The 12133-nt window shown below is 39.6% G+C and overlaps 1 protein-coding gene across 1 annotated transcript in view; it reads left to right on the forward strand.

Annotated features, from left to right (window-relative positions):
- BIRC6 (baculoviral IAP repeat containing 6) overlaps positions 1–12133 on the forward strand; it is a 338471-nt gene that overhangs the window by 182323 nt on the left and 144015 nt on the right. The window contains 2 exon segments of the mRNA XM_030557127.1: positions 2132–2263; positions 9707–9874. Of these exon segments, the coding sequence (XP_030412987.1) occupies positions 2132–2263; positions 9707–9874 (300 nt within the window).

A 12133-nucleotide genomic window follows, 5' to 3' on the forward strand; every position in this document is an offset into this window, starting at 1 on the left:
ATTGCACTAATGTACCATCTTTCATCAGAGTATAGCAATTTAAAATAAATGAAGTTACTGGTATGTGACTCTTCTATTACCAGACAAATTTCAGTAAATCAAATATGTTCACTGGAGCTTTGTGATTAAAAATGTGGTGCATCCTACAGTACATTTGAACCTTGACTGTGTTGTGTAAAGAAGTGCTTCCTTTTGTTTGTTTTAAACCTGCTGCCTATTAATCTCAAACTGTCATCTCTTATAAAGTCATAATTTTCCTATTTCTCCATGTATTTTAGCATACTGGGGTAGACAAGGTTTAAATATCTAATGATAAGCAGAAGCATGTTTGTTTTTGGAGTTTCTTTTGTTTTGTTTTTTTATAATATCAAATACCTCTTTGGCTGCCTTAATGCATCACAAAGAGGTTAAAAAGGCAGTAGCTCAATTCTTTCTCTTTGCATTTGCCTTTTAAATTAACTCTTCTGTCCCAGTTAGACCAAAGGGAAGGTAAGAAATATATTGTTTGGCCTGCCAGTTGTAAGAGCCCTTCTGTTTGAGCTAAAGGGGTGGGAAATGGTTTTTGTAGAAGGGTAAAACTACACCATTATATATACAGTGGAGCTAAGTAGCAGTAACTACATGGTTATCCATATTTCAAGTAGTTGGAAATCATCATAATTGTGAAGAATATTGACTATGATGCCAGAGGCAGTAGGATCTCCATGCAAAAGGAAGCGATTGGGCCATTTAAGAGTGACTCAGTCTACTTCTGGCAGTCTTTGCAGATAGGGAAGCAGCATCTGCTAAAATAATCAGCATGTGCAACTGATCACTCCCTTCTCATTAGGTGACTGAAATGACATTCAGCTCAACACTTAAAACACCAGCAACTAGGAGGATTATAATACTGACCCAATATAAATGCATCCTAGAATATACCAACATGGGTCAGTCTCAAATTTTGCTTTACAAATACACCTCCCAGATGCGGTTTCTAATATGCCTGTTGTCTCTGAGAAACCCAGTGATGCACATTCAGAGATCTTAAGAATCCTGATTATAAAATGCAGCGGGTGTCCACAATTGGCCTGGATTTGATGGAGACCCAGCTCCTTGTCATGCTGGAGCAGCTCTAGAATAGCTGGGCTTTTCTGGGTTTCAGGGGTCTTGTAATTCTCTCCATATATCAAAAGTGAAATTTAGTTCAGATGGAAGAGTAGGTGTCATCAGTCAATTTGTGTCTTCAAGCAGGGAAGATGCTTGATTTAATCTGGGGAAGAACCCCAGGCAAACTGTTTCTTTCATGCCTCAGCTATAGATTATCTGGGTTGTGGTATAAAAGGGGTCCTTGCAGTAAGTACATGGTGACTTGTTGGACACCTAGGCCCATGTTTCGTTTGACTAGTGGGAGATGAGGATGATCACGTGTTGTCCTTTTTGATGTTTTCTGGATCACCTTCCCAATCGGAAGTAGAGACAAGGAGACTATTTGGCCATTTATTCACTATGACATCCATTACCAATGTGAGATCATCCAGTGCAACCAAAAGGAAAACTGACAATTGTTTAATTGCTTCCATTAGTAGATTAATACTGATACCTAGTGTTCTGCACCTAAATAAGTGGTCTGATTGTTCAGAGATGCTGGGCCAGCAGCGTCTGTTGACTTCCGTGGAAACAGAGTGCTCAGCAGCTGAGATGCACAACATGACATCCAGGTTCAAATATGTTGGCTTAATCATCTAAGTCTACAGTTGTCTACAATTAAACATAGTAATTTCTTTGTTTAATCTCCTCTTTTCTGTTGGTAGCAGTGATTTTTCTAACTTTGCTAATCATATCACCCGAATGCAAACAACTAAATACTTGAACTTCTGCCTGGATGGTCAAAGCATTGTTCCTTTAAATGGTCCAAGGAAAATTAGCTGCAAGACTTCTTGTCAGTACTCTGTCAATGCCTGGTCTTTTGTTATTAAAGAAGCTTAAGATAATTTTGGTAGTTAAAATGGAACTCAAGGCTCCAAGCCAGCAAGGTAATTGAGTGAAACCAAATGAATGTCTAGTGAGTGGGTGAGGAAATTATAAAATAATTAAATCAACATGACATCTTAATACCTATAAAATATGTGCATACTTTTTTCTCCTGCAGATACACCAAGTATCACAGCTAAACTAATTAATGAACAGAAAGAAGATAAAGAAAAAAAGAACTACGAAGAGAAAGAAAAAGTTAAAGCAGAAAATGGATTTCAGGACAATTACAGTGTTGTTGTTGCCTCTGGTATGTGCGAGGTTTTTCCCTTTTCACCTCTTTTGTAAAATCAATTCCTCTGAACATAAAATGCAAATAATTATGTCAACTCATATAAACCCACCATTGTTATTACCAAAGGTGTACGGCTGCAAATGGTTGACAATGATATTCCTTAATTAAGCTTACTGACCTTTAGCAGCAAGGGATGGGCCCCAGTACAACCACGACTGCGAATGAGTTACGCTGTGGTAAAGAGTCTTATTTGTAAAAATACATGTCTCCCGCATGTTGTATTGTATTTCTAAAGATTACCTAAAACCCAGACCCTTCATTTACACCATTTGCATGGTAAATACAAATGGTTCTGTAGTGGCAAAAGATGTCACGATGGAGATATGTATGTGTAAAACCAATACCCTTTATTCCACATGAATATAGAGGATTTTCCCAAAATCCTAGACCTTCTGAAAACTTATTCATATCCTTCTAAAATCAGTCATGTAAACTTCTCTTGTAAAATTGGAATGGAGTGTACACTCTGTAGCTAGAACATGAGAAGTTGGCAGTGGTAAAAGAGATATAAAGTTGAACAGGTGACTTCAGGAGTTATTGCAGTATTTTGCTCTGAAGTTCTGCGGTTTAAGACCTGATGACTGAACTTCTAAGGAACTCATGGTATTCTCTTAACACTTTGGCTGACCATCTTTTGAAGATGGCTGATCTACCAGAGTTTCACCTGGACATGAAAATGAGTTCAGGGAGGGACACTGGTTTCTTTTGACTCTTGAAACCAGTATTTCTCAAACTCTCTCCCCTATCAGGACTTCAGCATCTTAAATACAATTTAAGAGGTTCATCTATATCTGAACTGGACCACTGTTTCACTACTCAAAAGATATGAAAAATGCAAAAAAAATGCAGCTCAGCTGACTCTGAAGTGCAGCAGCTTCGGTCGGAGAGGTAGTGGGGATGGAAGAATAGATGGGTGTGACTAATCATAGAATATTAGGGTTGGAAGAGACCTCAGGAGGTCATATAGTCCAGTCCCCTGCTCAAAGCAGGACTAGTGCCAATTAAATCATGCCAGCCACGGCTTTGTCAAGCCGGGACTTAAAAACCTCAAAGGATGGAGACTCCACCACCTCTCTAGGTAACCCATTCCAGGGCTTCACGACCCTCCTAGTGAAATTGTATCCTAATATCCACTTTAATCCTTAAAGTGTTACTGTATTTTCAGAATCAAAAACCAAGGCTTTCATATGTACCAGTGAAGAAGAAAACTTGACGACAAGTTTTGTTCAACATTTAAAAAGATAAAATTATGAGAGAGGCAGCATAGCCAGTGAGGGCTGACCCCAAGGAAATTTCTGTTCTCACAAGCACCATCTTGTATCTCTGTCCCTTTTTTAAATTGACTTTAAAAGTTTTTGGTTCTTTATTGCATCATTTTACTTCTCTCCTTTCTATTACGTGAAACCTTTAAAAAATGTTCTTTATCCCAGTTGTGTGTTTCTCTCTCCCTTTTCACTATTCTGTATCTATCCCTTTGTCTTTCTCAATTTTTCTCTTAAATAGCAATTACTATGTTATTAAATAATTGTTCTCTCCTTCTTTTCCATCTTTCTTCTCCTGTGTTGGGTTATCTACCTCTTCCCCAAATTTACAATCCTTCTCTCTTGTGTTCCCTGCTTCTAATTTCTGTACTTGTACCTATCATCTTTATATACACACACACACAGACCCACACACACACACACACTCTCTCTCTCTCTCTCTCTCTCTCTCACTCATCACCCCTCACGAAAATACACTCATACCATCTCCTCACCCACAAAATCTTTTTGTCCTGACTCCTCATCCAAAATCTCTCTCACACTAGTCTTCCCATCAAAATCAAGGAAATGTGCAAACACATGTCATACATTCCAGTCATACTTGCAGTTTCTTCGCAATACTATTCTATACAGGACTTTTTGCTGATGTCTCCCAAAAACTCAACAACCACATGTTGTTAAATGTAGAAGGCTGAAATGTCTTTGCCGCAGTAATGTTGTCTAGGCTGCTAAGCTGCTACACCTGCTCAATGCTTCTGTTTTTGAAGCTCCACTGTTATCAGCACTAGCAGATAATGCTGTCTGCTAATTCAGCAGATCTCAGTGTTACTTATAAGACAGACCACAGGCTCGGTTCGGTGACAAAGGTCATCGGCCAGATTTATTGCTCTCAAGGTGCAGTCCTGGCGTCCTGGTTCTGTGGCTACAGATACACTAATACGAGTGCCCAGTGATAACAAATGGCTCAGTCAGCAGCGAGAGTCTCTGCTGTCTCCTCAGCCACACAATGAGTTAAGGCAAGACACCTTGGCATTTATAGACTGAGACAAACAACTTACGTACCACTCTACATGTTTCATGAAATCTGCTTGTTACCTCCCCTTGTACCTTGCTCCTGGTGTCTCAGGCAAAACATCCCTATTCATCACTTCTGTCCAATTCCAGTCCATAAAGAACCTTGTCATGCAAATCAGACTGAGCCCACAGACAGACATTGATCCACTCTTGTCTCATCCTCCTAGGTCACATGGCGTCTTGTGCCTATATGACACCACTTGCAAGACTTCACCTTCATTGCTTACCACCAGTGTACTTGGCAAGCAAAGATAATATGTATAAATTTAGTCTTGCTCCCTCCTGTAGAGCAGGAGAGCTTGGTGGGAGAACAGAGAGTATATGTGTGTGAGGGGTCCCCTTCATTCCTTTCCCACCCAAGAGAATTTTGTTCATGGATGCCTCCTTGCTAAGCTGGGGCAACCATCTGGAAGACCATACAGCTCAAGGGACATGGACTCCTCAAGAGTTCAGGATGCCTGTAACCCTCCTTGAATTACAAGCAGTCCTCAAGGCTTGCAAGCAATTCCTACCACTTATACAATCCTGTCATTTAAGTGGTGATGGACAGCATAATGACAGTTTTCTCCATCAAGGATGGGGAGCAAGATCCATCCCTCTTTGCATAGAAGCTATAAGTCTGTGCAACTGGTATATTCGATACCAGATTACTCTATCAGCAGTACACCTCCTGCAGATACACAATACACTAGCAGACAGCCTCAGCAGGTACTTCTCCAAGATCACGAATGGGAATTTCACAATTCAGTGGTTCAGAGAATGTTTTGTCGAATGGGGGGGTGGATGTGTGAGTGAGTAAGTCTCCATCTCGGGCTCTGTTTGCATCCCAAGAGCACAAAATAGATGAGGTACAGTTCCAGAAGGGCTCAGGGTCAGGGCTCCAGAGGAGGTGCACTTTTAATCCCTTGGTCAGGGCATTTAATGTACATCTTCCTTTCCGTTATCTCAGATTCTGAGGAAGATCAAGCAGGACAAAGTGGTGGTTCTTTCAGATGGATCAGGCAATTCTGGTGCCCAATATTCTTCAGATGTTAGTGCTCCCAAACATCAGTATATCAAGGCCTTCCCTAATCTACTGACCAAGGATGGGGCAAGATCAGGCATCTTAATCCAGTTTCTCTTCATCTGACAGCCTAAGTATTTCAATGGGCATTGAACCTAGAAAGGACATGTTTTGAAGTGGTTCATACCCTTTTGATAGGAGGAAAGTCTACTAGAAGTGCTATGTAACTAAATGAGAGAGATTTTCTGTCTGGTGTCAGGAGCATCTGATTTCCCCACTATGTTAGAATATATTTCATTGAAGACTTTCCCTTAGCTCCTTATGGTTACACTGTCACAGCCTGTCATTCTCCAGTTTACAACCATTGCATCTTCATCCACCCTGTGACTATGATTTCTCAAAGGTCTGATCAGAAACTTCCCTCTTGTGACATTCTGCTCTATCATGAGGCCTTAATCTGGTTCTCTCAGCATTAACAAAGTGCAGACTCCTGGTCTCATGCTGTTAAACTTTATCAATGAAGGTTCCCTTTCTGGTTACCATTACCTCAGTTAGATGGGTAAGTGAGGTACGGGCCCCTATGACTGATCCACCATATACTGTCTTCCATGAGGACAAAATTTATTTTAAGACTTCACTCCAAATTTACTCGTAAAGGAATCTCGGGTTTCCATCTGAATCAAACAATTTGCATATCTGTCGTCTTCCCAAAACCAAGTCACCCATGAGGACAAGAGACTTCATCCTCTCAGCGTGTGTGGAGCTCTGGCATTTTATCTGCAAAGAACAAAATCTTTTAGGAAATCAAACTTTTTGTTTTTAAATATCCTTTGCTGAATGAATGCTGTCTCTTCCCAGAGATTTTCAAAGGGCATGATAGACTGCATTCTGCTGTGTTAAGGGTTGGCATACTCCATGACAAAGTGTGTGAGAGCCAACTTGACTACAGCCAAGAACGCATTGGTAGTTTCTCCTCAACATGTTGCTCATACTGAAATCTGTAAACCAGCAAGATGGAGTTCGATCTATACCTTCACAAGACATTGCACCCTAGTGCAAGATTCTGTAGCTGATGCATCTTTCAGCACAGCAGTCTTCCAGTCATCAGTACCACAGAGGTAGTCACACCTGATTTTTTTTTTTTTCTCAATGAATACTGCTGGTCATCCACCCTCAGTGGAATACCCATGACTTGAAGAAAGAGAAGTTACTTAGCTTGTACGTTAACTGGACTTCTTGATGTGTGGTCCCTATATGTATTCCAGTATCTGCCCTCGTTCCCCTCTGTTCTGGATCCTGATGTATGATTTACAGTAAAGGAGGGACTGGAGAGGCAGTCAGTTGACACGATCTCTTATGCCCTTCGTTCAGAGCATGAGGAGAAGGGCACAGGCAAGGACTAACATGCAAAAATCTTCTTGTCTCAGGCTCCTGGGGTGCATATATACCCCACAGTGAAATAAATACAGACAGGGACTGCACATCTTGAAGAAAACTAGTTATTGTACAGGGTAAATAACTTATCCTTATATGGACACATACTATTTCTCAGATACTACAATAGGTATTTTTTCATACATTTGTAGATATACAAATGCATCTTTTAATACTGTGTACTCTGGGTATGCCAGAGTACATGAAAAGTCATTTATAAAGTATAGAGTAAATCACACTTAAACTGCAGCTTGATGTGTAAGTATATCCAAGGTCCAGTGTTCTTTATGGCAATCTAGGCTGCAGTTCTGCCACAAAATCCTCACAATCTGTAGGACTCTGGTGGAAACTTGAAACAGTTGCAGTTTCAGATAACTTTTTAAACAAAGACTTCATAGCATTAAGTAAACGCATAAATAAATTCAATCAATATAGTACCCCTGTTTCTCAGTTCATTAGTATGTTCTCCCCACATTTTGTTTCAATAAACCAGATGACCATGTGTACGTTTCAGAATTTACTACTACTAAATAGATCAATTCACATACTTTAGAAGATAATACTAATGAGATTACACTCCCTTCACTTTTTCGAAGCTGTCTCCACAACCATGTGAAACTGGGCTCTTGTGTATATAGTGAATCATGTATAGAAATATTTTAGCAGTATGCAGATGATCAATAAAATGTGCTGTTTGCATCCAACCTTCAGGTCAGGTTTTCCGCCACAAAAAGGGATTGAATAGTGTGTGTCCATGTTGTATACAAGTCCCAGCATGGAGTTAAGATGGGGCTGGTGTTTGCATCCATGTCATCCTGCTGCACTACTGAACTGCTAAATTTCACAACTGGAGTGCTGTTGGAGTCAGTGATGATCATAGTTCTCGATGCCATCCATATTTATTTTGGGGGTTTTTTTCTGAGAACTCCCAGGATTTCATGGCCATTGTGATAAACCATTGGAATGCTTTACATGACTCAATTCATAGTTGGGCACATTCTTGATCTAGTGTTTGTTTGGAATTGGTGTTGGGATAGAAGGATTTTTTTACCTATGTCGTGGGCTAATGATTGTCTCCTATGATTTGAGGTTTGGAAAAGGGACCTGTTTTGATGGCCTGCCCTCTGAGGTTTACAGAATCTGAGCATTTCCAGAGGGCTCCAAGAGAGAATATTGTTTCTCTGACATACCACTGTAGTTGTAGTGTGGATGGTAGGACTTGATAGTCTCTTCTAGGGTGACCAGATGTCCCGATTTTATAGGGACAGTCCTGCTATTTGGGGCTTTTTCCTTATTACATGCCTATTACCCCCCTCACCCCGTCCCGATTTTTTCACACTTGCTATCTGATCAGCCTAATCTCTTGCTACCAGTGAAGTGGCTCCAAAGTGTCTTGTTCAGTCTTTGTCCTCCTGGATCACCATGGTCTTCTGATGACCTATGGCAACTGAAGTGGTAGGAAGACCACTTGCCAGTGATAGAAGCTTCATGCCGAATCAGATCATTTGTGTTAAGAATTTCTTGGAACCTTTTACAATGGCTCTGCAGAAAGCAAAAAATTTTAGTGTCTAAATCTGTCAGCAGACTTCGTTAGAGTACTGGAGAGCCTGGTTAATCTGAGATGTCTTTATATGTTGTCTGATATTATTCCCTGCTACTGAGTAGAAATTTCATATTACTTGCTGATTAAAATCAGGTAGTGTAACTGAACAGTCTCTCTGGATGCAGGGCAATATCAGGAGGGCACAAAAACTGTATGATATTTGCTTGAATTCAGACCTTTGTCATTAAGTGGGGTACTAAAGTTGTTGAGAATACTTTGTGTCATAAACTGTGCTTTGGTCCCATGTTGTCCTTGACTGGTTTCCAGCTCTATTAAAAATGTGATACAGGTACCCTTTTTGTATACTTTTAGAAATCAAAATAAATACCAAGTAAGGTGTTATATGGTTGTCAGGGTGAAAGAGAGGGAGCTACTGGCATGGTGTTCTGTAAAGTGGGACCCTCAATTTAGAAATTACTGATCCACCTTGTCAGTTGAAAGTGAAACTTCACAGCAGCCCATGTATCTATAAATCTTGGCAGCTAAACTGTGGCATGGGTACACTGACTTCCCTTGAAGTTCATTCTCTAGCTCTTAAACTTAAGAAAAGTTTCCCTTCCAGCCCAACAGCAAGATATCTTGTAAGCTGCTTCACGTTTTTCCCATTCACTTTTGATTTGACATAGCTTGAATATTTTTGCAGCAGAGCATGCTGCTAGGCCATTTTCTATATCCAGGCTTTAAGGGTAGGAATGGAACGATAAGAGCTGGTGTTTGTCAGTGATGTCAGGATAATGCAGTTTGGCTTTGTATTTTAAGTGGTGATTATATCTTCTGTTTTTTGGCTCAGGGAGATGGAAAGCCTTGTAATTATATCAAAGGTGCCTAGGAACTTTTATAAAATAGTGGATATAAATCTTAAATACCTATATGCAATTTTAATATTGCTTACTTTCCTCTATGCAGGGAAGTTATCATTCCTGCTATTAGTGTGGCTAGTAATGAGAACGTCTTCTATTAAAGAGTTAATTAAAGAGGCCTTTGAAACCAAAATAACTTTGAACATTTCATTTCTTTACTAGGGTTGAAATCTCAGTCTAAAAGAGCTGTTTCATCAACTCCTCCTCGGCCACCATCAAGACGAGGCAGAATGATGACAGATAAAGTAGGTAGCTCTTCCTCAGGAAGTGAATCTTCCAACAAGACCATTAGCGTTCCAGTTTTTCATCTATACCATAAACTTCTACCAGGTAACTTCAAGAACTGTTTTTAAACTGTTAAAATAATTAACGTTCCCTTCAGTTTAAAAAAACAAAAAACAAAAAAATAAAAAAAAACATGAAGTACACATGTAATATTAAATAGTAAGTATAATGCTGATGGATATCTGCATTCCTTCTTTCACCTCTACTTACTGCAGGGTTATAACCATTTTATCACTGATCTACCTTTCAAATGAAAGTGAGGCTTTATAGCAGCTCATGTGTCTATAAAGCTTGGCTGTAAAAACTAAGGTATGGACATGCTGGCTTCCCTTGAAATTCATTCTCTAACTCTTAAACTGGCAAATTTTAATTAAAAAAGATTCCCCTGCAGCCCAGCAACAAGAGTTTTTGTAAGCTGCCTCACTGTTTTTGACCTCCCAAGGATAAATTCAAGAGTCAGCTATAACCAGTTTGTCTCTTAAGTGGATAGCAACTTTTAGTGCTTTGGAGAAGTTCACTTGCCAGTCTGTGTCCTTGATTGAATGCCACAATATTTATGCTTCCTAAAATAGCTTGTCTTAGCCAGATTTTCATATGAAAAATATGTAAAGCAGCCATGTGCTATTCAATATTTTGAGTTTGTAGATGGCACACAGACTGGTGGAGTGGTAAATTAATTAAGATGACAGGTCACCATATTGCAGAATGAAGGGTTTAGGGAAGAGTAATGAGAATCATTAGAGGTACAGAAAACTCTAATATGAAGAGAGATTGAGAAGAGATTTACCTTAGGGAAGGAGACAAGTAAGAGGAGCTGTGATAATATGTAGAGTTATAAATAGTTTAGGGAAGAGCTTCTGTTCTCCCCATCTAAAACAAGAATGAGGGAGAGTGGGGGGATATTCACTTAAATTGAAAGATGACAAATTCACAACAAATAAAATAAAATACTTTTTTACACAGTTAGACTGGAACCTTTCCATAAAATGCTCTTGAGGTCAAGATTCGAAGTGAGATTAGGGATTAAGGTCAAATAAGAATATCCACAGTTATTATAGTCAATGCTAAAAATTTTTGGAAAAAGTAAAATCTGTTTCAGGGTTTGACTCTGACTGTTAAGGATTATGAGTTGATCTTCACGGGGGTACAGATTGTCTCACATCACCCTACTGCAGGGTTCATTCCCCTTCCTGATGCTGGTCACTGTTAAAAACATGATACTGGGCTAGATAGGGAACAGATCTGATCCAGTATGGCAATTACTACATTCCCTGTATATTTAGGCAAAGCGACCTGAATTGCTTGATAAACTGGGTTTATTCAAACATGCATGTTAATACAGCCAAATACCAGGTTATTCCACTAGGAAAATATAATGTCATGATTAGAGGTCTATTCTGGAAAGCACTGCCTTGAAAAGGTCTTGGGGATCATGGTGGATTGTCCATCAAACATGAGCTCCCAGTGTAATGCTGTGGCCAAAGGGGGTTAATATGATCCTTGGATGGATAATGGGGAATGTAGACTAGTAGAAAAACAACACTGATAAAAGCAGGACTGGAATAATGTGTTCAGTTCAGGTGTCAACACTTTTTAAAAAATGTGAAAAATTGAGGGTGCCTTGGGAGGAGAGACACATGAATTACTTGTGGTCCGGAAAACCGTCCTTATAGTGAGACTTAAGAAGTTCAGTCTACTTTGGTAAAGAAAAGGCTTTGAGGTGACTTGGTCAGTCTCAAAGTTCTTACGCTGGGATAAGATACCTGATTCCAGAGAGTTCTTCAGTCTAGCAGACAAAGGCATAAGAAGAGCTAGAGTTTGGAAATTGAAGTTAAATTCAAAATGAGAACAGAGTGCACTTTTTTATTTTATTTTATTTTTTAAGTGAGGGTACCTAACTATTGAAACAGCCTACCAAGGGATTTGGTGGATCCCGTTACTTTAAGTCTTTTAAAATTAAGATTCAGTGTCCTTTTGAAAGATAATGATACTGACACAGGAATTTCTGAAATTCTTTGGCCTGTATTATGCAGGAGATCAAATTAGATGAGCACAATGATCAATCACTGTAGTGTCTGATTACCTCACAGTTTTTAAAGTAGTTACCTTTACTCACCCTTTGAGATAGGGGAAGTATTAATATCATTTTACAGATGGAGAACTGAGGCATAGAGGGACAAGTGACTTGCTCAAGGCCACCCACAGGAAGCCTGTGGCAATGCAGGGACCCAGGTCTCCAAGTCTCAGGCTACCTCTTTAACCATGCTTCCTTATTTTTAAAACCTGAGAACTTCATTACCAGTA

The sequence above is a fragment of the Gopherus evgoodei genome, chromosome 3 (genome assembly GCF_007399415.2).
Source record: "Gopherus evgoodei ecotype Sinaloan lineage chromosome 3, rGopEvg1_v1.p, whole genome shotgun sequence".
Classification (NCBI taxonomy): domain Eukaryota; kingdom Metazoa; phylum Chordata; order Testudines; family Testudinidae; genus Gopherus; species Gopherus evgoodei.